This window comes from Mobula hypostoma, chromosome 4, assembly GCF_963921235.1.
Source record: "Mobula hypostoma chromosome 4, sMobHyp1.1, whole genome shotgun sequence".
NCBI lineage: Eukaryota > Metazoa > Chordata > Chondrichthyes > Myliobatiformes > Myliobatidae > Mobula > Mobula hypostoma.
Window position 1 is genome coordinate 139,292,677 of NC_086100.1, and position 26,199 is coordinate 139,318,875.

General features: G+C 41.8%; 1 protein-coding gene across 2 annotated transcripts in view; it reads left to right on the forward strand.

Annotated features, from left to right (window-relative positions):
- maml3 (mastermind-like transcriptional coactivator 3) overlaps window positions 1–26,199 on the forward strand; it is a 515,482-nt gene that overhangs the window by 483,493 nt on the left and 5,790 nt on the right. For both annotated transcript variants that reach the window (XM_063046633.1, XM_063046631.1), the window contains exons 3-4: window positions 454–720; window positions 6,348–6,465. In XM_063046633.1, the coding sequence (XP_062902703.1) occupies window positions 454–720; window positions 6,348–6,465 (385 nt within the window). The remainder of the gene's footprint in view (window positions 1–453; window positions 721–6,347; window positions 6,466–26,199) is intronic.

The following is a 26,199-nucleotide window of genomic DNA, read 5'->3' on the forward strand; positions in this document are numbered from 1 at the left end:
ATGTGAGTTAAGATTCATTCTATATTGAGTTGGAGTTTATAGCTAAGCTGGGAGGAGTGTTTTGTATTTAATATTTCAGTAATATTTGAGTAATATTGTAATTGTGATTAAGCATTCTTTCTTTGTTTAAATAATTCATTATGGGTTATGTGTTAAAATAAATGAATTGCAATCGTCGTGACGCTACCACTTCATCAGTGTGTACCCCGCTTAAAGTAAAAATGAAGTCCACGAGTTAACCCCAGCTCTCCCATGTTTTTCTTCCAACTAGTTTTGGAGTTATGAAGCATAACACTCTTGTTAACATTTCAGAAGCAAAGCGTGAATTGTTGGGATGAGGTTATTGCTGATCTAATTGTTGATTCCATTCCTTTTGCATATAGTGTCCTGTTTGTGCTGTTGTTATATCCTGTATATTCTTTGAGCACTAAGTCAGTTCTTTTCTCTGCACAGGATCAGAATCCAGTGGGATCTTCTCGGCCTGCAGGATCCATCCAGCCCCCTGTCCCAGGTCCTGGCACTGGGGCTCCAGTGCCCAGCTCCATGACTGGTAACCCTGGAGGCCCTGGTTACCTTGGAAACCAGCAGCAGGCTGTCATGATGAAACAGTTGTTGATGGAGCAAGAGAGACAGAGAATGCATCAGATTCACATGATGGAGCAGCAAAAGCAGCAGTTATTCAGGGAGCAAAGGCAGCAGCAGCAGTTTCTGGCAGAGCAGGTAAATATTTATTATAGCTAGTGACTGCAACAGGGGCTGGAGCCCAGGATCCCTCTCGTACCTCAGAACCCTCAGAGGGGTATTAGTCTTCAGGAATTCCCCTACTAAATCCAGAGCTAGTCTAATTGGAGGAGACCCTTGTGAATTTGCCCTGATTTCATTATATTCTCATTACGATCAGTGTCACATGTGCCCTATCTGAGTACATGTAACTTTTTTTTATTTCTCTTTCTTTTTTTGTGTCTCCTTTTCATAGCAACTTAAAAATATAGGAACAGGACTAGGCCATTCAGCCCTTTGAGCCTGTTCTGACACTCAGTACAATATTGGTTTATCTCTTATCTCAATACCATATTAATGTTTTCTCAACCTCTCAATACCTTTTGCAACGGGAAATGTAATTATGTCCTTAACTGTGTTCAGTGACTTAGCTAATTCCACCCATTCATCGCCTTCCAGGTGAAGTAATTTTTTCTCATATCCTGAGGCTGTGACTCCTTGTTATCAACCCACCAACCAAGGGAAAATTCCTCCTCTTATCCGGTCTGTCCAGTCTTGTAGGAATTTTATTAGTTTCAATTATGTTACATCTGATTCTAAACAGTGGGTATATGCAAACCCAATCAACATAGTTTCTCCTCAGACAGCAGTCCAACTATCCCATTTCGCTCTCATCTCAGATACAGTATTGAAGTGATATGCTTGTCGTTCTCTAGCTTTGTGTTAGTTTGTGTTGGTCTTTGATTTTCACTTTCCTTGGTTTTGTGATTCTCAGCTGCAATGGAATCTCTTCCCCTCTTGTGTCCTCCTGTCCACCCACTTATCCTGGGCTGTAATCCAGTTCTGTAGGCCTGAACCTAATCACAGTGTGTTTTATTGTTTCTGCAATTCTCGCCTCGGTATTTTAAATGGAAGCTTCAACACTTAGATGCCCTGTGAACATAGACACTGCAAATGTCCAAGTTTTAACTCCTGTTGCACATTAATTGGGACTGTATTAGAACTATGGAAAAATAGCACAAATGACCTGTCTCAGTACTTAAGAAGTCCTGTAGTCCCCTCATTTACTCTTTTCTAGCCAAGGATTTAAAATCCCTTTTTCTTTCATCCCTGAAGTCTGACCTTTTTTGCCCTCCTCCTCGCTATGAAGCCAGGACTTGTGCAGGTCTGTAGTTATTAATGGTTTCCTTACGTTGCTCAGGCAGTTCTCCACATGGAGACCAAGGCATCTAACAAGACCAAGTCCACTCAAGGAGGATAGTAGCAGCTCTCAGCTAACCTCACATTCCCACACACATTTAATTTACCAGCAGTGGTCACTGGATAAAATCATGCGCCTGGATTGGTATACGTAAAACACGTGGTAGTTACCCAGCATACCCAACGATGATGGGAAACCTGGGCAAGAGAGTTTCTGAAGTGGAAAACCTATTGTACTGGGGAAGTTCCACTCTCTCGATTCAGAAGTCCAAGTCCTGTGCTACGAAGAAGCATCACAAACTGGGGTCTTCCTTGGTTGCAGTGGATGACCGTGACGCCTTCTGTCCCTTGTCATGCCCTTCGTTCTCCACAGGGCATCGCAGTACCACCTTCCTAGCCGTTGGATCTCACTGTAGATCTAATCTGCCCAATCTGCCGGACATGACTTTGCATGCTAGGACAGGCATACCCTCACCTGGTTTAGCCTGCCTTCAAAGCGTTGCACCGGGGTGTAGCCACTGTCGCATGCAAATAGCTACTTGCGGTGAGAGCTGAGTGTCCGGTGGACTAAAGGTGGGCGAGCTGCCCCAGAAAGGACATGACTAGCCTGTTCAGCAGAGATGCTACCTCCCTGGACACCCCATATATGTACACTCAACTACCCAACTAAGGCCAGGGGTGCAAGGGTGCACCCACCATATAGCACAGGCCAAGGTTTGAACCAAATGAAAGTCATACTGTAGGTGGGCATCTCTCAAGCTTTTACCGGTGCCACGTCCATACCCACTAGGTGTTGGTCAAAGCTGCATTGCAAACCTAACTAATATAAAGTGGATAGCACATTGTAGCGGTTTACGAGCCTTGGTGTTCTGTACTTTGCGGGAGCACTGAATGTGACCAGGATGGAGAGCTGCTTCTGTGCTCTCAACTTTCAAATCAATTGATTTCTTCCCCGTTCTCTGATATAATAGGGAACTGGGACTTGGCTGGTACTTGCTGTTCAGCTATTTCATTACCTGTCAAACAAATCTCCTCTTAAAAGTTGGCTCTTTCTATAACTTTTTTCAGTACATTAAGAAACAAAAGGACACCAGGTCCAGTGATCCTGACCCAAATACCGAAACATCATCATTTGCACTTTTCTACACGGTCTTGAAGTGCCCGCACCCTTCCACCACCAAGCAGAGACTATGTTGATATTGCCCCTCCATATTTTAAAAGATCTCTGAAGTTCCAGTGGTGGTCAGCAGTGTGAACAAGGTCACATCCGAGGTCAATCCCAGATTAACACATTGGTGCCTGTGTCCTTGGACGACTGATGCAGAGTTGTAAAGTGGTAACTGTCCAGTGACCAGTGTTGTCCATGTGTGCTTCAGGCATTCTGCCCGCTTCAAATACTTTGGAAGCAAGTTTGGTGAGAGGTGAATGGCCACAAAGGTGAGGGGTCAGTGGATATGTGGCCTGTACCATCCAGTCCATGAGCTTGCACTTGCTTTAGCTTAAAACGCAAATTCTGAGCTCCAAAGTCATTATATCAAAAATTCCCACCCAAGACACAATTGGGTGAAAATATGAGTTATAAACTTAGGGATAACAGACATTCAGCATTTGATTTTCAGATCTATTTTGATCTTCCATGAAAACTAACCTAGGGCACATGATCTACATGTATGGTCTTTTCTAATACTACACCCTAACATCCAGAACTATGCTGTGAAAAACAAACCCAGTTCTTCAGTCGGAAGTGTGGGCTCCACTTGTTTTTGATAGGGATGATCTATTCTCAGCATGTGTCACCTGTCTGGGTGTTGCTTTTGATGAGGCCAAACCTGTTCACACTGCCTCACTACTTGATCCACTTATAGTCTCCAGATGGGGCCAACTCGTCAAGATTAAAAGTCATTCATTCTGCATGGAGTAGGTAAACGAAAGTATTTGATGCTCTCATGTTGGGGAAACCAGCTTTTAAAGAAAACACACCATCTACAAAAAAAGTATTGCTAAAGTTGTGGGCATGGTTTGTTCAGACCACAGGCGTGGAGATTTGATGGTGCAATAGGTCCTGTTAATGCAAGGGATTGAGCTGACTAGAGACTGTAAATTCTGGCTGGAACTAATTTATTCCTGCAAATGAATCTCTCTATTTCTTCCTAAATCTGAATTGTTGTTCAAATTGGGTGGAATGTAAGAGCACTGTCCTGTCCAAGTAGGGTGAGGCAATTGTTCTATTTTCTGTTCTCAGGCTAATGGCAATATTCTAGTCATTTATTGTAGCTGTATTTAGAATCTTTACTTTTCACTAATAACCCCATAACAGTGCAGTTTGTTTCCATGCTGTACGTGGGATGCTTTCCTGTGGCAAAGGTGCTCCAGATAAATTCAAATTGCTGTTATCACTGTGGTGACAAGAGCCTGTTCACTTCACTGGCTTTACATGCATGTAAAGTCAAAACAAAAATTTGCTGAAATAAGGGAGAAATGTTCTGAGAACTGAACCTTTGTAAAAAAAAGATGGGTGTTTCATGAGGGGGTTAACAACGGGGAGCTGTTCTAGAACAGGGGCTGGGCAGCTGAAGATGCTTTCCTGTGGAGCAAATTTTGGGCAGATGGGACTCATCAGCAGTGGTCGGCAGCTCACCTAGGAGAAGGAAGACTCTGATCTCAAACCTCTGCCACCTTGCAGCTATACTCACTCATGGGGAAGGCTTCGGGAGTAAACCCCAAGAAAAATCCAGACCTGGAGTCTCTAAAGCAGTCCGACGTTGAGTTCAACACTGACTGGCAACTCCTGCGACGCTGCTGGTGCCAAACTGTATCAGTCTCAGACATTCCTTTGGATTCATCAGCTGAGTGGAGAGGGGGAGCCTGCTACATTGGCGACAGCTTGCTCTCCATATTGTACAACCCTGGCTTGCGTATCACATAGACAGCTGGGTCACAACTTCCATGGTCAACCCCGAGCAATGGAGGGGCCTTGGCAGATCTAAGAAAGGCAGAAAGGCCTTAGCACCCATGGATGGTGGGGTTAGGGTAGATTACTGGTATGGGGGCATAGAATTATGAAGGGAAGCAAAAAAAGTAGAAGAAATGTTAAATGTAATGTAAAATGGCGAGAAGTATGATGGACGAGGATAGGACAATGTGAGATAGGTATGGGAAAAGTTTTGAAAAAGCTGATATTTATGGAGGGGAACACTAAAAACTAGTGGTGTCTTTGAAATGCTCAGGAATGGTGGTGACAAGAGAGTAAATAAAGGTTACAGTCAACGCATTAGAAAAAGAAGCAAGCTCCATTATTGTAGTAGAGGCAAAGTCAATGTCTACCCTATTGTTATGAAGGGGATTTCAAAACGTACATTTGATCTAAATTAAACATCTGTAGAGAAGTGAATTTATCAGTGTAATCACCCAAATAAATTTTGAGCAATAGTGGAAATAACTGGTGATTAGACACTGCTTAAAAAGAATTGTGGGTTCGTTGTAAATTCAGCTCTGGACATTAGCTGATGGAAAACTTTCAGTGCTAGGTTTGCCCTCTCTCAGCAGTTTTCTTGGGCAATGAGAAAGGGGCTACATTTTGTCATAGTGTCCCAGGATGAAGCCCCTGCTCCTCATAACTCTGCAGTGTCCATGTATATTGGGTGCAGATGGAGAAATGAGAGGTTGTTTGCCAATTAGCTTGCAGTTCTCACTGTAGTAATTCACGCATGAAGCTCAGTCATCAGCTGTACTTTTATACCAATTTCTGAGGCAATTTCAGGGTGAGAAGAGAAAATGTTTGTGAAAAACTATTGGCCTGCAAATTTCACAGTGATTCTCATAGTCTCCAGATGTAAATCAGTTGAGTGGTCAGCAGCTCTCCAGGAGGACTGACACTTTCAATTCTTTCTACCATATCTCCGGATACATTGCATATCCAAGAAATATTTCAATCAATTTCAGGCCTATAAAAGATCTGCAGTCATCTGCAGTTTATACAATTTACTTCAAGTTAACTTCACTAAAAGTACCAATAAATATTATAAATGAGGGCCTTTGAAGGGGTGAGTTAATATTGGTTACCAGTTGAAGACCCAGCTCTGAAACTTGCACATTTTTTAAAATTGAGGTCTCACTTGCATTAAACAAATGTGGATAAGTTATACAATAGGAATGCCATCTCTCAGTAAATTTCACCTTAAGTTTAATGCTGTAGGTTAATTTCCTACATCAATGATCTAACCTTTATTTTCTCAGGCTTTCCTATTGCTTTAGTTGGATTAAATAAGCAAATGATTTTGGGAAAGCCAAAAAGGAGGGATGAAAATCTAAGTAACTTTGTCAGTGGATTGATGGAAAAAACTTTTCAAAAATTTAAGGAGGTTGCAATGACTGCTCTGACTGCAATTGTTTATTCAAAATCAGTGGGTTTGCTTTCCTCCCATTAGCAACAGCAACTACAGCAACAACATGAACAGATGCAACGGCATCTCCCCAGACCACATCCACAGTGCAAAGACCAGCAGAGGAATCCATATCCTGTACAACAGGTCAACCAGTTCCAAGGTAAGCCTTATTGCACCCTATTGTCCACCTGCATTACACTTTCTCTGTAGCAGTTACTGTTTATTCTGCATTATGTTATTGTTTTACCTTGTACTATCTAAATGCACTGTGTAATAAATGACCAGTGAACAAGCCAGACTTTTCACTGTACATTGGTACATGCAACAATAATAAACCAATTCTAATTCCAATTAATGATGCAGTTGTCTTACCCTCAGATTCTACCACTCTCTTTCACTCCAACGACAGTGTTCACCACTTGCATTTTTTCTTTGTTTTCTACTCCATTCAGAACATGCAATTGCCCTCTAACCCTGAATAAAAACCATATATATATAAATATATATATATATTCAGATGTCAAACGAAGGTACTTGTCACTGAGAGCCATGCATTCGCAGTGATTATCCAACCCTGTCCTGAGCATTGCATGGGCCTATAGTACTTGGACCTCCATGCATTGAGTAATTTATTGAAAGCTGAAGTTCTTTATCTGCACGTTTCTTCTCATCTGTGGCTGTGTACAGAAAATCACGGGAAAAAGCATCTGTGATTTTGTAGTATGACATAATTTTGCAACTTAGAAGACAATCTGCTGTCTGGTGGATCAATTGATGTTCTCTACAGCTGGCTGTAAAATAAGAATTGCTTTTGACATTCGTGGCTGTGTTTCTCTCCAGGACAAGACAGGTTTTACCTGATAGTCTAAACATTCTAAGGCACTAATGTTACAACAAGAAAATTGTTAAGAAAATTGATCCTTTGCCTGTAGAGTTAACGTGTAGGGAATGGGTTCTTGAAAACTGGAACAACTTCATGAAGTCCCTCCAGCTGAGTAAAGAGCACCTTAGTGATTTACAGATTGCTTGATCTTGTGGTGGTGGACTGTAGTTCATGTCCACAGTCCATGGTTACATAGAGGTCACCAATGTGAGAAACAAAGTGCTATCCCAAAATGCTGACATTTCACTAAGTTACCAGAGATCGTTGATCTTTTTTAAGCAATACAGCTCCTTTAACAAAATCACACAAGAAAGAATGGCTGTGTACTTTGACAAAGTACTTATCATCAGATCATCTCCCCAACCCCGTCCAAAGCTACAGAAGTTTATCACAGAAAGCTGCCTCTCACTGTCTCTGGTAGAGAAGGGAAAAGGAGAGGGGAAAGCCCCAAATCTAGACTGACATTTGGTTTCTGTCTGGACATTGATTGGTTGAGAAGTGAGTTTAAAGATTTATTTATTTATTTGTTTGTTTGTTTATTGATTGATTGAGATACTGCACGGAATAGGCTCTTCCAGCCCTTTGAGCAGTACCACCTAGCAAACCTTCCCCCACCCCCGCCGCTGATTTAACCCTAGTATAATCACAGGACAGTTTACAGTGACCAATTAACCTACTAACCAGTACATCTTTGGCCTGTGGGAGGAAACTGGAGCACCCGGAGGAAACTCATACATTCCACGGGGAGCACAAACAGACTCCTTGTAAATGTTGTTGGAATTGATCTCCGAACTCCGATGCCCCGAGCTGTAATGATGTCACACTAACCACGCTACCATGGCGCCCTTTAATTCTACTTATTATTGTGACCGTCCATTACGCAACTTTCAGAGAAAAATCCATTAGATTAACTAAAATTTCAATGAAAAGCCACTTTTCAGTAGGGTAATACATTATCCAGTCTTGCCTATTGCAGCCTAGATATTCTGTACAACTGTGTGTAAAAGTAAGAATTGCTTTTAATATTTATGCCCGTGCTTCTTTCCAAGGCTAGACAGGAGACAACTGCTTTGTTTTTGAAGGCATGCAATTGTATTAACCTGCCTACCAATGCAGGCAGTTAAAATGACTAATAGTTTGCAGCTCTGACTGCTATTCTACTGACACAGGCTGGAAACCATTGCACATAATGTGTCATGACACCCCCGATTATTCAGATAAGTTCATTCTCCCTTCACCATGGAGTTGTCTTCTATTCCATTAACGATCAATTGGTATGTAACTGCAAGATCTTCCACTTGAAGTGTTCAGCAGCTCTAAACAGCTGCCTTCATTCATTCACCCTGTGATTGGCTAGCTTCCTTAATATATTCAAACGTTCAAGTCCATATAAGGGCTATAAGCCTGGAGAATTTGGTTATGACCATGATGAGGAACTGCTGACCAAAGCCACTTATAAACTTATTTATTTTGTGAGCATAACCTCAACAAAAAATGCCCAGATCTGCCAAGCATGTTTTTCTTTCTTTCTTTAGTCCATTTGAACTCTGATCATTCATTATATTATTTTCTAAATGCCCTGCTACCTTTGTATATTTCCAGTTTCCTTTTCCCTTTAGACCATAAGACATAGGAGCAGAATTAGATTATTTGGCCTATCAAGTCTTCTCCGCTATTCGAACATGGCCAATTAATTATCTCCATCAACCCTATTCTCCTGCTTTCTTCCTTTGATGGCCTGACTAATCACAAATCTATTAACCTCCACTTTAAATATTCTCAATGACTTAGCCTCCACAGTTGTATGTGGCAATGAAATCCCCATATTCACCACCCACTGGCTAAAGAAATTCCTCTCATCTCCGTTCTAAATGGATGTCCCTCTATTCTGTGGCTGTGCCCTCTTGTCCTAGATACACCCAGCACAGGAAACATCCTCTCCACATCCACTCTGATGCTAAGTCTTTCAATATTCAATAGGTTTCAATGAAAACCACCCCCTATTCTTCTAAATTCCAGCGAGTACAATCCCAGACACTCCTCATACGTTAACCCTTTCATACCTAACATCATTTTTGTGAATTTGCTCTGGACCCTCTCCAATGCTAGCACATCTTTTCTTAGACAAGAGGCCGAAAACTGCTCACAATACTCCAAGTGTGATCTGATTAGTGCCTTGTAAAGCCTCCGCATTACATCCTTGCTCTTATATTCTAGTCCTCTCGAAATGAATGCTAATATTGGATTTGCCTTCCTTACCAGCGATTCAACCTGCAAGTCAACCTTTAGGAAACCCTGCGCAAGGACTTCCAAGTCCTTTTGCACCTCTGATATTTGAATTTTCTCCCTGTTTAGAAAATAGCCTATGCTTTCATTCCTTCTACCAAAGTGCATGACCGTACACTTCCCGACACTGTATTCCATCTGCCACTTCTTTGCCCATTCTCCCAATCTGCCGAACTTTTTTATTTTTGCAACAGTACAGTGCAATACATAAAATTACTACAGTACTGTGGAAAGGACTTAGGCACCCATATATACATACACATATGGCCCTAAGACTTCAACACAGTACTGCTTAATGTGAAAAGAAGCGGTCCCAATACCAACCCATGTGGAACATCACTAATCACTGGCAGCCAATCATGATAGACCCTCTTTATTCCCACTCTTCACCTCCTGCCAGTCAGCCAACCTTCTGTCCACCCGACTGTGGGCTCTTATCTTGCTAAGCAGCCTCATATGCAGCAGGTTGTCAAAGGCCTCCTGAAAATCCTAGTAAACAATATCTACTGACTCTCCTTTGTTTATTCTGTCTTGTATTTCCTCAAGGAGTTCCAACAGATTTGTCAAGCAAGATTTCCCCTTAAGGAAACCATGCTGAGTTTGGCCAACTTTATCATGTTCCTCCAAGTATCCTGAAACCTCATCCTTAATAATGGACTCCAATGTCTTCCTGACCACTGTAGTCAGGCTGACTCACCTACAGTTTCCTTTGTTCTGCCTGCGCCCCCCCCCAACTTCTTAAAGAGTGGAGTGACATTTGCAATTTTCCATTCCTCTGGAACCATTCCAGAATCTAGCGATTCCTGAAAGATTATTACTAATGGCTCCGTAATCTCTTCAGCTGTCTCTTTCTCAACCCAGGCGTGTAGTTCACCTGGTCCAGGTGGCTTACCTACCTTCAGATCTTTCAGCTTTCCAAGCACCTTCTCCTTAGTAAGAGCAACTACAGTGAATGCACTTCTGCCCCGTGACACTCTCGTGTGTCTTGCATTCTACTAGTGTCTTGTAGTGTCTGACGCAAAATACTAATGTTCATCTGCCATTTCTTTGTTCTCCCATTACTACCTCTCCAGCATCACTTTCCAGCAGTCTGATATCTACTTTCAGCTCTCTTTTACTCTGTATATATCTGGAAAATATCTTGTGGTATCCACTTACCCAGCGTATCTTCATGTTTCTTTTCTTTCCTTTTGGCTTTTTCAGTTGCCTTCTGTTGGTTTTTAAAAGCTTCCTAATCCTCCCACTACTTCTAATTTTTGCTGTATTTTATGTCCTCCCTTTTGCTTTTTTGCTGTCTTTGACTCCCCTTATCAGCCAGAGTTTCCTCATCCTCCCTTTAGAATGCTTCTTCTACTTTGGGATATATCTATCCTGTGCCTTCCTAATTGCCCCCAGAAACTGTTCTGCCATCATCTCTGATAGTGTCCCCTTCTGTGGAACTGTGGCCAGCTTCTTTCTTATGCCTCTGTAATTCCCTTTATTCCACTGTAATACTAATACAGCAGACTTTATCTTCTCCCTCTCAAACTGCAGGGTTAATTTTGTCCTATAATGATCACTGTCTCCTAAGGATTCCTTCACCTTAGGCTCCCTATCAATTCTGGGTCATTACACAACCTCCAATCCAGAATTGCCTTTGCCCTAGTGGGCTCAGCTATGTCTATTCTAAAAAGTAATCTCATAGGCATTCTACAAATTCCTAATCTACCTACATATAGAAATCCACTATGACTATCGTAACATTGCCTTTATTACATGACTTTTCTATTTCTTGTTGTAATTTATATCCTACATCCTGTCTGGTATTCAGAGGCCTGTATATACTGTAACTCCCATCAGGATCTTTTTAACCTTGCAGTTTCTTAACTCTGCCCACAAGGGTTCTACATCCTCTGGTGCTATGGCACCTTTTTAAGGATTTGATTTCATTTTTTACCAACAGAGCCTCCCCACCCCACCCCTTCTGCCTGCCTGCCTGGTCTTTCAATGCACTGTTTATCCTGGGATGTTAAACTCCCAGTTATGATCTTCTTTCAGCCATGACGTGATGCCCACACTATCATACCCGCCAATCTCTAACAGTGCTACAAGATCATCAACCTCATTTTGTATGCTGAGTACATTCAAATTGAACATCTTCGGTCCTGTATTCATCACCCTTTTTGATCTTGCCTTCATAATACACTTCAGTGTATCCCACTGACTGTAATTTTGCCCTATCATCTGCCTGTCCTTCCTCACATCTCACCGCAGAGTGCATCGACTTGTATACCAACCGTCCTATCCTCAACCTTATCACTCCGGTTCCCGTCCCCCTGCCAAGTTAGCTTAAACCCTCCCCAACTGCTCTGGAAAGTCAAATTGTTTATTGTCATTTATCTACATACATGCATGTAAAGTATATAACCATATAATGTATAGAAACGAGACGTTTCTCCGACCAGGGTGTAAAGCACAGTAGTACACATAACACACGAGTACTTATGAAGGTAGGGATAAAATCTACAGATGAATCACACATAAATAACAAACTAAAGTGCATTAATATTAAATATTGTACTGGAACTAATGACACTTTGAATACGATGCAGTAGGGAGTTCAGAAGCCTAATGGACTGGGGGAAGAAACTGTTTCCCATCCGGACCAGTCTTGTTTTTATGCGCTGTTGTCTGCTGCCTGATGGTAGGAACTGAAAGAGCTTGTTGGATGGATGGGTGGGTGGGATCACTAATAATACTAAGAGTTCTGCATATGCAGCGTTCCTGATAATGTCCCCGATGGATGGTAGGGAGACCCCTATAATCCTCTCAGCTGTTCTCACAGTCCTTTATAATGTCTTCCAGTCCAGTACTCGGCTGCTCTCATACCAGATGGAGATGCAACTTGTCAGGATGCTCTCAATGGTACTCTTGTAAAATGCAGTTAAGATGGTGGGGGGAGCCTTGCTTGCCTCAATCTTCTTAGGAAGTGGAGGCACTGCTGTGCCTTTTTGTTCAGGGATTTGATATTAAGTGACCAGGTGAGATCATCTGTGTTGTGAACTCCCAGAAACCTGATGCACTTAACTCTCTCTACAGAGGAGCCATGTATTCACAGAGGGTGATGGTTCGTCTGCACCCTCCTGAAGTCTACAATGATTCGCTTTGTCTTCTCCACATTCAGGCTTAGGTTGTTCTTCTCGCCCCAATTCACCAGCTGCTCCGCTTCCTCTCTACACTCTGTCTCGTCATCGTTCTTGATAAGGCCAACAACTGTTGTGTCATCCGCAAACTTGACGACACGGTTTGAGCTGGATCCCTGAACACAGTCATGCGTCCGCAGTGTGAACAGCCCTGGGCTGAGCACACAGCCTTGGGGAGCATCAGTGCTCAGCGCAATGGGATGAGAGACGTTGCTGCCCACACGGACTGACTGTGGTCCTGCTGTTAAGAAGTCCAGTATCCAATTGCAGAGGGAGGTGTTTGGACCCAGCGAGGACAGTTTCCCCCACCAGTTTCTGGGGTATGAAGATGTTGAATGCTGAACCAAAGTCTATAAACAGCTCCCTGGTTTATGAGACCCCATCTTCCACGTGGGACAGGGCAGAGTAGAGGGCATCGTCAGTGGATTGACTTGAGCGATAAATCAACTGGAAAGGGTTCAATGTCGCTGGGAAAAAGGCTTTATATGGCTTCATGACCAGCCACTCAAACCATTTCGTAATGGTTAACGTTAATGCCTCTGGACGACAGTCATTATGGCAGGTTACTGTTGCCTTCATTGGCACTGGAATGATGGTTCCCACCTTGGACACTGGAGGAATATTGGAACATTCCAGAGAGATGTTAAATATATCCATCGGCAAACTTGCCTGAAGGATATTGGTCCCCCTCGGGTTCAACCTGTCCTTTTTGTACAGGTCACACCTTCCACGAAAGAGATCAGGATGATCCAGACCCTGTCCCCTACACCACCTCCTCAGCCACTCATTCATCTGTACTATTGCTGCCCTAACAAGCAGGTGGTACTGGGTGCAATCCAGAGTTTATTACCTTGCAATGTCCTGCTCTTCAGCATCTTCCCTAACTCTCTTTCCCCTTTCAGGTTCTCTTCCCCCTTTCTACAGATGGCCACCACAACATCTAGCTGGCCACCCTCCCTCTGGAGAAGCTGCTGCAGCCACTCTGAGACATCCTGGACCCTAGCACCTGGGCAGTACACCGTCCTGGAATCTCTTATGATGGCCACAGAATCTCCTGGCCATGACCCTAACTCCTGTCACTATTGCTCTGCCTGACACTACCCTTCCAGGCTGAGGGGAATGGCCACAGGGAAGCTCTGCACTAACTGCTTACTCCCCTTACTTCATCTGGTGGTCACCTATCAACGATCTGAAGCCTACACTCTGCACTCAGGGTTTCTCAAATAATAGCATTACACTTGCTACCTTTTTATTTGTGAGAACCATTCTGTCTTTTGAACTGTGGAAACCATTCTAGACACTAGGGAATTCTGGAAGATGGCAATCTCTATTACCTCCAATGCCACCTAACATAACATTGAGATGGAAGACTTCAGGCCAAGGAATTTATTGGCTTTCAGTCCCATTAATTTCTTTAATGCTATTTTCTTTCCATTCCTCATTCACGCTACATCTGATTCTCCCTACTATTTCCAGGAGGTCTTCAATGTTTTGCTTCATGAAGATGGAAAATATTTGTTTAACTTCTCTGTCATTTCCCTGTTCACCTATATATTTTTTCTTCTCTTGGCCTTTTTATTTTTGCATTAACTTATGCTTACCTTTTTCTTCTTTTATATTAATGGAGCATTTTAAATCCTGATGACGTCGAAGTTACATCATGTCCCAAAGAAGGGTCTCGAAAGGTTGACTGTTTACTCTTTTCCATAGATGCTGCCTGGCCTGCTGAGTTCTTCCAGCATTTTTGTGTGTGTGTCTCTGGATTTCCAGCAGCTGCAGATATTCTCTTGTTTAAAATTGTAAAATGTTTTTATGTTTCTTGTGAGATTACTTTCATATTTTACATTGCTTTCTGAATTTGCTGAATTCTGATATGTTCCGAATCCCCAGGCTTACTGCTCATGTTTCTTTGATCAATAATATCTTTACCATCTCTTGTTAGGTATTGCTGGACCACATTTCCTGTTTTTGTGTGCGTGCCTTAAAGGGATATCTATTTCCTGTACACCAAGTTTTGTTGTTGCTTGCTTATTTTCAATCCGGTTTCCCAGTGGTTTGCCTTGTTTAGATTTAAGACCTTGATTTTGCATTGAACTAAGTCACTTTCAATCTTCATTTAAAATTCTGTCATTCCTAATGGCATCTTAACTACAAAATTATTAATGCATTACACAATTCTAGATCTAAAATAGCATGTTCCCTTGTTAGTTGTTCGATATATTAAGCTCTTGTAGCTCCATGAATTCATTCTCCACACTGTTACTGCTATTTTGATTTGCTCGGTCTATGTATTGGAGATTAAAGTCCCCAATGATTGTTATATTGCTCCTATTACAATGCCTCAAATTTGCTGATTTGTACAATGCTCTGCTTTAGCACAGTTGAGGACTGATCTTTGCCACTGCAGCTAGGCGATTGCGTACTCCCATTGTCTTTCTTACATGGAATATCCTCACCCATTTCTTGATGTCACATGGAGTGAATCAGATTGACTGAAGACTAGCTTCTGTGACATTGCAGCCTTAGTAGGAGGCTGAGATAGATCATTCAACTGGCGGTTCTGACTGAAGATGGATGAACAAGTCCCAACATGCTTCATTAATGCAGTGATTTGAGGTTCTGGGTCTATTCTGAATCATCTCATTTAACATAAGTGAGCTCCAAGTAACGTGATGGAGAGAGGCTTCACCTAGTCCTCTAGAATATGTGCAATCTTGTCATCTGTGGAAATGCACCCAAGCTAATCTTAACTCTCTTCTGACTGCAGACCACCTGTAACCATTCACTCACAATGTGCAGAGCGCCCCCCCGCCTTACCCCCTTGATGACATTTGGTGAGCACCAGATCAAATAATGAGATCTGCCTTCTTCACTCTCTTATTGTGTAACAGTTGGGACCTAAGCCTAGATGGGAGCCCAAGTGTAAGGGAAGAAGTTATAAAAGAGATGTTTTCACCTTGTGCAGTACTATGTAAAAGTCTTCGGCACATACACATATATAGACAGGGTGCCTGAGATTTTTGCGCAATACTGTAAGCTGTTTTTTTACGTCATTTCCTGCGTGGGTTAATTTTGATTTGATTTGAAGCATACGGTGGAAAGATATCCATATCCATCTTCATCCTTGAAACAGCAATGTCCGTGAGTGCCAGGGTTTTGTTAATCTGGGTAGACATTTAGTAGATACAGTAAGTGCATCTATGTCACTCTGTTTATGGAACACAACAACAACAAACCAAGTCCCTTTCCTACTTCCCAACCATGCACATATGCAGACAGTCCTCCAATTCCAGGCTTTGGCTTCTGGACTTCTGATCTACCTGCAGACTTTGAACTTCAGTTTTGACCCCTGGAATATCTGATGATGGGACCCAGAACTATAAACCCAAGTTAAACAACTCAACCAAGTTAAACAAGTTAAAAGAATTACGCATCAAGTTAAACAGATGTAGGTAATCACCACAAAAGTTGGATGTTCTTCTTTCTTCCCTTATTCAACATGACTTCCACCAAGTTTCCCAAATATCAGGATTAGATTAGATTATGAGAACACTCAGTCCTCTTTTATTGTCATTTAGAAATGCATGCATGCATTAAGAAATGATACAATGTTTCTCCGGAGTGATATCACAGAAAACAGGACAAACCAAAGACTAACACTAACAGAACCACATAATTATAACATATAATTACAGCAGTGCAAAGCAATACCATAATTTGACGAAGAACAAACCGTGGGCACAGTAAACAAAGTCTCAAAGTCCCCAAATCCATCGACTCCCGAGTCCCCGATAGCAGGCGGCAAAAGGGAGAAACTCCCTGCCATAAACCTCCAGGCACCGTCAACTTGCCGATGCCTTGGAAGCAGCCGACCACAGCCGACACTGAGTCCAACCGTCCGAAAACTTCGAGCTTCCGACCAGCCTCTCCGAAACAGCCTCCCGAGCGCCATCCTCTGCCGAGCACCTTCGACCTCGCCCCGGCTGCTGAAACAAGCAAAGCCGAGGATCTCGGGGCCTTCTGCTCCAGAGATTCCGGTTACCACACAGTAGCAGCGGCAGTGAAGCGGGCATTTCAGAAGTTTTCCAGATGTTCCTCCGTACTCTCACATCTGTTTCCATCAAATCAGAATTGTGCACTGTCCCCTACTTGACAGATAACAGACATCACCACTGAAGTGGCCGCGCGCGTCGCTATCTTCTCCTCCTCCTCCTTCCCATCTTGGAATGCAGGTTGAGCAGCATCTGAGGGAGAGGATAACTGACAGTTCAGGTCAAATCCCCGATACAGATTGTTCGTTGCTCCAGATTCTGGCCCCTGCAGTCTCTTGTGTCTCTGTGGCTTTAATTGGCACCAGCTACTTTTCAGCTGGTACTGCACCTCTGAAGTTACTTTAAGATAGGTACCACCATGGCCGGTCACAGCAACGAGACGGGAATGCAAGTTCTCAATGCAAACACAAAATACTCTTCAGATGCTGGGGTCAAAGTAACACTCACAACACGCTGGAGGAACTCAGCAGGTCGTGCAGCATCCGTGGAAAAGATCGGTTGACGTTTTGGGCCGGAACCCTTTGTCAGGACTGTAGGGGGAAGGGGCAGAGGCCCTATAAAGCAAGTTGGGGGAGGGTGGGACGGAGAAGGCTGGTAGGTTCCAGGTGAGAAACCAGTAAGGGGAAAGATAGAGGGGTGGGGGAGGGGAAGCAGGGAGGTGATAGGCAGGAAAGGTGAAGAAGGAATAGGGGAAAGCACAATGGGTAGTAGAAGGAGGCGGAACCATGAGGGAGGTGATAGGCAGCTGGGGGAGGGGGCAGAGTGACATACAGGCTTAGTTAATCGCCACAAAATGCTGGAGGAACTCAGCTAGTCAGGCAGCATCTATGAAGGGGAATAAATAGTCACGCTCCAGGCTAAGACCCTTCATCAGGACAGGAAAGGAAGGGTGCAGAAGGCAGAAGAAGGTGGGGGAGGGGGAGGGGGAGGAGTACAATCTGGCAGGTGATGGGTGAAACCTGGTAAGACAGAAGGTGAGTGGGTGGGAGAGGGGGGAGGGATTTGTTGAATTTGTGTATGTGTGCTGCCCAAGATTTCCAGCATCTGTAGAATCTCTTATGTTTAGTTAATTGCACGCTTTTCCCCAGCACAATCCATTTTTCTACCCACCATCTGATTGTAACACGTATTGCCATTGTACCAACAGCCAATTGATCTACTTTATCATGGCATTGTCCAGTGAATTCTACAACAACAATAAATTGCATGACATGAATGCCAATGTAACGTTGAAGGAAAATGGTTAGTGGCTGGGGGTATGTTTCAGCTGAGTCTTGCAGTGGCAGAGTCTGACCTTACCTTTCTTCTTCATCCTGACACATGTTTTACCAAAACAAGTTCCCACCTGGGGCACGGTCAGGGATTGAGCCATGTGCAAATTTTGATCTCTGTTATTTGTGAAATCGCCTCTTTGCTGAATGAATCATTTCACATTTGGGATTTGCCAGAGTCTTCAGATAGATTTGCAGAGAACTGTGAAACTAAACGTTAACACTAACACAATGATTCACTCATCAGTGAAATCCGTGAAACCGCAGTAACTCAAAACAACTAGAACTTCATTGCCACTGAGGGTCTTCTTGGAGAGATACCTCACATGCCATATTTGTCAGTTTTTAAGAGTGCTTTACATTTGTTAAGAGAATAACCTCTTTAAAAATTATGTGAATTTCTTTTTAATTTAATACATTTTACATGGAATTATATCCAACCTTAAGTTGTTCTGCAAGACTTTAATTATTAAGGTACTGTCAGTGCAGGAATAACTTCACTATATGTAAGTAGTTCGGTTTCAACATACAGCTATTTGATTTGTTCCAATTAGATTACCCTAAGGAGGAAATGTTATATTCAGACTTGATGTTCGTGGTGGTGAGCAGAGATGTGCTATGATACCTCTCCTCTCCTCAGCACTCTGCCCAACTGAAAATAATGCCATCACTGATTATTTTGGCTCTCACAGATGAAAAACCACTTGCATTTGTATAGCGCTTCTAATCATTCCCAGTCTTCACAAGAGATATCACTAAGCAAATTAGGACAGTGAAGAGTAGGTCTCACAAAGTGTATTGGACCTCAAACATTAATGCTGTCTCTCTGCCCTCATATGTCACCTGACCTTTTGAATATTTCCAGCATTTGTTTTTTTTTACTATTTTGGATTTCTAGCATCTGCAGTTTAAAAAAAAATTAACTGAGCTTTAGTTGGTGTCTGCAGAACTACATGAAACTACTGAATCAGCCGCTGTCTAAGTGAGTAGGAAGTAGAGTGCTTTACTTTTCCATTTGCTTAAATACCTGCAAGAAGGGACAAAGTAACCCTGCATTATTTGAACTTGTTAGTACCATAGCTGCTATTGAAAAGTCTTCATTCTAAAGTCTTTAGCTTGAATGCAGGATACCAGCTTATCAAGTGAACATAGAGCAGATAGGTGAGGAACAGCTCTTTTGCCCATGATGGCCATGAAGCCAATTTAAATTGCATATTCGCCTGCATGTAGTCCATATCCTTCAATTCTCTGCTGTTTATGAGCCTGTCTAAACACCTCAAGCGTTACCATTGTATCTGCTTCTGCTACCTCCGGGGGCAATGCATTCCAGGCACATAATGTGTAAAAACTTTGCCACGTAAATCTCCTTTAAACTTTCCCCCTTTCATCTTAAAGCTATGCCCTCTAGTATTTGAAAGTGCCTCAGGCATCTGTCTGAATGTCTTTTCTCAGCTATTTTACCAAAGGCATATATCTGTTGATATTATTTTGTACCTCAGCTCAAAAGAGCCATGAGTGGAATTATAGGCAGAAGTTTTAACCTTTCATAGATCTATATGCTAACAACTCTGATAGAGGCAGATGCCAAGTTTTTAAGCTCACCAGTGGGAGGTGGTGCTTTAGCACTGCTGGCCCACCACCTCGAGGGAGTCCTGATCATAAGTGGGCCGAAACTGCTGAAGACAGGTGGCAGATCAACTGATGATCCCACTGGTGATAGCACAGGACAGCTAACGTCTCAGTTCAAGTTATTTGCAATTCTTTGTGGTATAATTTTAGACCATTCCAGTGTAGTTTTTCATATTTCCAGCAAGTTTTTCATATTTGCATTTACGCAAAAGATCAACTTATCCATTCCCATTTACTTTAATTTATTTTAAATATTTATTTGTTATTGTAATTTTTAAAATTATTATGTATTGCATTGTATTGCTGCCACAAAACGAAAAATTTCACAACATATGCCAGTGATATTAAACCTGATTCTGATTCTGATTCAATTTCGATTTGTTTCACACTGAAATTCTGGCCAGAACACTCATTGACAACAGATTACTTACCACAAGAACTTACCATACTTCTAATGCTTGTAGTAATTTTCTACTGTCTTTCAACAGTGCTCCCATATACAACGGTGAAGTAGTTTCTCCTTACAACTATTTTGATTTAATTATAAATATTGAATTAATGGACTGCACAAGAATGAAGTCATTTATTCTTGTAAGTACTTCATGTACCGTATTAGACCAATTGCAAGAATGTGGCAAGGCACATGCAGCCAATCGATTGGGCCTCCAGTGTGTGAGTGACACTCTCTTTTGGGCACGGGCTTTCAAGTGCACATCTTTTCATCTCAGTGGGCCCGGTTTGTTGCTCCTATACTATAAATTGCCCACGGTGTACCGTTACTAACACAACTCAGTAAAAACGTTTAATCATACTACACTGTTGTAGCCCTTACTCTGCCCAACTGTCATACCTCATTTTCAATGCTTCTCTTGATAAGAAAATTTATATTTTGTTTTGCTTTTTACCCATTGATTTTCACTCCCCCTCCTCTCCTCCTTCCAAAAGATTGGCTCATTCTCATGCATTGTACTGTGGCTATTGGTACTCCAGCCATTCCTTATTCGTGAGGTTGTGATATTGACTCTCAGCAAGCTACCCGATGACATGAGGCAGTAAAATTGGGCCCTGTAATATCCCCTAGAATGTTGACAACGATTTTCTGACAGGAACTGCAGCACAGAGAATTTTTGCAGGGCTTTTCCTGATCTCCCACTGTAACTTCAGCGGGAACCTCAGAAGAAAATGCTTCTTGTGCTTTTTCCTCAGCATTTCCACTTAGATTATGACAGGACATCAGCCAAATCCTCCATCACAACTCAAATCAATTGCTCTTTTGAGTGGAACGGCACCGATTTTTGTTTCCATTGCTCAAGTCAGTGAGCACAATATTATGTATACCCTGACAAGGTAACGTAGCACACACGAAGAGTGGAAATACTACAGATTTTAAGAAATGTATTAAAAGAAAAAGGCGTGCTGGGCATAATGGGGTACCATACTGATCGGTGTAAGGGTTGTTCCCATTTGAAGAAAAGGCAAACAAGCTAAATAAATGGCACTCTTGATTTGATCTTCATTGTAGAGGATGAGAATAAAATGGAAGGCAATATACAGAAAAATAAAAATCAAAGGAAAGAATTAAATTAATTCAATTTAAGTACAGAAATAATGATAATTAGGATTAAAGGTTCACAAATAACCAGGATGCAGTGGTTTCCAACCCAAGGAATTTAGTTGGAAAAAAAAACTTGATAGTTATCTTCTTCCAAACCTGTGTAAAATTCTGAAGTTTCAGGCACACCAAGGTGAGCCATGTAGATGGGAGTGGAAATTTGTGGAGATATTGATAGATTTACGTGAGTGAGCAACACCATGGCATACAGAATTTAATGTAGGAAAGTGCAAGCTCACCTATTTGGGTCAAAGAGCAAATAAAAATCTGTAAAGATGGGGATTTTGGTGAATAAAGATGTTCAGAAGTTCAGGTACAGAAAGCACTACATTTCTGAAAAAACTGGTACAGAAGCTAATTATAAATGCTGATGGAATTTTAACCTGGATCTCAAGTGAGCTGGAATACTCAGTGAGTGAAGTTCACAGGTCTGTAGAGCTCCAGTTAGATTCCAGCTTAGTCCAATATAGGAGCTATATATGGAAAATCAAAGGGTCTTCTAAGTATGGGAATATTTAAGATGACTAAAGGAGCTGATGGGTTGGAATAATAAAGAAAAAAGCTATTTCTCCTGATGAGACTTGATGAGGGGACTTGACAATGGTATCAATTATCAACAGAACCATCTATATTTTTGAAAAGTACTGCTACTCTGTATGTCAAATACAATTCAAATACACTTACTCTCTGTAGAATTGTCTTTCTTTTAGCAGACATTTCTATTCAGAATCAGGTTTGCTAGTCACTGACATATCTCGTGAAATTTGTTGTTTTGTGGCAGCAGTATAGTGCAAGACGTAAAAAAGTTAGATAGAAATAAAATTAATAAGTAGTGCAGAAGCAGAATAGTGAGGCAGTGTCCAGGGGCCTATGGACTGTTCAGAAGTCTGATGGCTGAGGGAAGATGTTCCTAAAGCGTTAAGTGTGTGCCTTCAGGCTGCGGTATCTCCTGCTGCTGGTAGTAATGAAAAGCGGGCATGTCCCAGATGGTAGGATACTAAATGATGGATTCCACCTTCTTGAGGCACTGCTTTTAGAAGATGTCCTCAATGGTGGGGAAGGTCGTGTCTGTGATGGAGGTGGTTGTATCTACAACCCTTCTACAGAGCATTCTGTAGAGATTGGGAACCACCAACTAACCGCAGTACCCGGTCGTCTCATCTCTAACACGTGTTCCTGTGCATTGAAGCACAGAGGTCAAAAGGGTGAGCTGAAGGTCATATTCTTTCCGTCCCTCCACTGGTAGTTAGAGTACAACTATCCCAACCTGAAGGACCAACTCTTCAGCTTGGAATGGCTGGCAAGCATGGTATTAGGTTAAAATCATAAGTGCAGGTAAGATATTTGTTTATTTTCATTTCTTAATTCTGTTTTATTATTTATATAACTTTTTTATTAATTGGATTAAGGGTGTGACCTTCGACAGTGGGTAGAATCAATCATACCCTAGCCCACTGACAGAACAGAACATTTTAGTTGGATAGTATCTCAGAAACCATCAGCTCCTCCGCATCAACATACCAAGTTCAAATTTGTCCTCAAGTTCCGTCTTGTGATCCTTTCCCAAATACTGAACACATAAGGTGGTCTGGAACTGAAAGACGCAAATTAGAACCGTGGCAGTTTAGAAGATTCAAGGAGGCAGTGAACACTGAAATTCTGTAGAATTCATCAGTATCTGACTAAACACATTTTATTAATCTGCCGCCTTCTTCACAGGGGCTGATGAACTATTGCAGCTCTTTCAGTACATATTGCATTCCCCATCAGAGATGAGTTGGATCGTTTCTTGCGAGTGTTATAGTTTGTCTTCAAATTCCCCAGATTGTCAAATGGGAGGAGAACCAGAAAAAACAATCAGATGAGATTCAAGTCAATGATTTAATTTCTAACAATCCAGGCTGGCATGCTTGTGAGCAGAAATAGTAGGATCAGGTTCAAAATGCAATGTACAATTTTGTTCAGGAGCTTACTTGGTTCACACTTGGCAAATGGTCACTTGGATGAAGGGCTAGATATCTGGCAGAACCTGTTGAGCTATATCCCAGCAAAGACCAGGAATCTTCGGGAATCAGGAAGAGGGCCACTCATTCCAAATATCGTATGTCTTCTTCTTCTGATGAGGCATTTCTCACATATTTTTGATCGTGCTGTGCTGATTGCGATGCAGTTGTCTTTGAACTGAATTATCACATTAGGATGATTGGCTCCATTTGAATGTGAGTGAAAATTCAATCTAACAGATAAACCTCTGTTTATTGAATATATTATATTTAGTGACTTGAATGTACCGATAGCAAACTTTCAGCAGTCCAGCAGATGAGAGAATCCTTGCTTTTGTTGACGTGGTATGCTATAAAAGTGAGACAGCGGATGTATGAGCAGCCTTCACCCTCTCAGAATTCTCCATTGTACCATAAAGAGGAAAAGCTACGAGATATCTGCTTACCCTATTGTAAGCTTGCAAAATGTATCTGAATGTTGGCAATAAATGGGAATGTGTTCACTTTCAATGTCTGTGAAACCCCTTTTTACTGGGCGTCTCTGAAAATGCGGCTCATTAGCCCCTTGATAACAGCCACTGGGCTTTGCGGCAAGAAACGCACCTTTCTCAGACTTCAAACGTCATACGACTTTGGTCCCGCTAAATCCCCGATGTGGGGGTGTCTTGCCCACCCAAACCCCGGTTTGTGGGAATGCTGGGTGATATACTGCCCCCGGCAATGGCCCGTCAGCATGAAATAACAGATCGTACACTGTATACAATTACAAAAGTGTATTTAAAATGTTAATTTAAGCAAACAGTTATTACATGAAAGATAAAAAACAAAAAGGGCCAATTACTCTTAAACAACCAAATGTGCACAAGTTGGAGCTCATCTTAAACTTGTCTGTCGCTCACGCGCTGGGCGAAAGTACACACCACCTTCCAAATGTTGCTCGAAATCCATCTCGAACAAACGGGTCTCCCGCCGGAGTATTGGTCCTTCCTCCCTGAAGCCATTCATCTGCACGAAGCACCTTGTGCAACAGGGACGGCATCCTCAGCCATCCTCCCTCCTGCCTTTTCCCAGCTCCCGCCAAAAAAAAAGCTCAACTCAGCGTTCTCCAGAATCTTCTACCAATTCCACTGTCCTGATTGCTGACAGCACATTCCTGAATTGAACAACAAAGCTTCTTATCTCAGCTCAAACCCAAACAGGCTGACAGCAGAACAGACTGCTCTTACAGAGCTGCTAAAATGAAATACATACAGCATAGCAGTCAAAATCTTAACCAGGACGTTACATCTGAATGTTTAAGTCACATGATCACAATGGATGATATAGAATGGATTCTATACAATGAATATATTATGGAATCAGCTGCAGACCTGGCACCAGAATGGAAAATTGGATAGATACTGTATAGCACAGATAGCAGAGCTGCTTTCTCACAGCTTCTATGATCCGGGTTTAGTCTTGAACCTCTACTCTGTCTGAGCATTTGTTCTGTGATTATATGTGTTTCCTCCCAGCGTAGTAGGTTAATTGGCCTCAGTAAAATGATAAAATTGGAGACAGGGTGTGAGGTTATGGTTAGGAAAATACAGACCCTTACCACAGCTGCAATATATTTATCATCAAACCTGGTGACTGCATGCTTTGTATAGAAAGGGTTAATAACTGCAAGGATAGAATACCGTACAGTGTTTGAGATGGAGACAATACTATTTACTAGTTGATAATGAATTTCAAAGATGTTTTGTCTGGTGCTTGAACAACAAGGAGCAAAATTTCCAGGCTAAAAGGCCCGGGTTCCTCGAGTGTTCCCTCATAAGTCACTCTCTTCACATGTGGAGTGAGCTTCGTATCTGTTCTCCATACTGCTTCATTTTTGTCCCTTGAGTCGGAACAACCAGAATAGGATGCATTATTCAAAGAGCAGATGCTGTACTGTTTGGTTACGGTTACTCTTTCAATTTTTTTTCACCATTTTGCCTGGGTAGCTACTGTATAAAAATCTCACTTTGGTTTTGCCATCTACACTGATTGGAGAAATTGAGTGCTAAACTGGCCAGCCGCAGTCTTAGCAATTTCATTACAATTAATGGTGTGTGCATATTTTTGTATCTCCACCGATGTGTCACAGTTTACATTTTTCCGCAGTAAATTTCATGTGCATCCTCAGAATTAGAATCAGAATCAGGTTTATTATCACCGATTAATGACATGAAGTTTGCTGTTTTACGGTAGCAAACACTTAAAAACTCTTCAGTTACAAAAATAAATTAAAAGTGTGGAAAAAGAGGAATAATGGGGTTCATGGATTGTTCAGAAATCTGACGGTGGAGAGAAAGAAACGTTTGTGTGTAGTTTGTCACTAATTCCATTGTAATTCTTTGTTGTGTTGCAAGGAAATAAATCTCAGGGTAGTATATGGTGATATATATGCAGTTTGATAATAAGTTTATTTTGAACTTTGAACTTTGAAAGATGTTCTGAATCTGAATATGGGTCTTCAAGCACCTGTACCTATTCTCTGATGTTAGTTTCTTTTTGATCCTGAGTATCCCCATATCAGTATCAAACACTTCTAATTTTGCAAACAACTTTTCCATCCTCCAGTTATAATATAATTCACATTCAGCATACACTCTTAGCACCTAACACTTGGCCGAAACTTGTTGAAAGTACGCTGTCAGTCACACACATTGCAAGAATCATGCAATTACTGTTTTATAACCCACGTTGACCCTGGACAAATGAGGTGACAAGCTTCACATTAAAGTGGCTGAAAGTTCAACAAACAACAAAGCCAAACCTTCAGCTCTGCTGCTGTGAAAGCTGTCAAGCTCCTTTGAATCTTTCAGAATATCCTTGGCATTCTTAAGTATTCACAAGCTCGTGAAAATCAAAGTAAACAGTTTAAGAAATTGAATTATTAAAAATAGAAAAGGAAACTTTCAAAATAAATTTTTAATCTGTTAGAAGCATTAA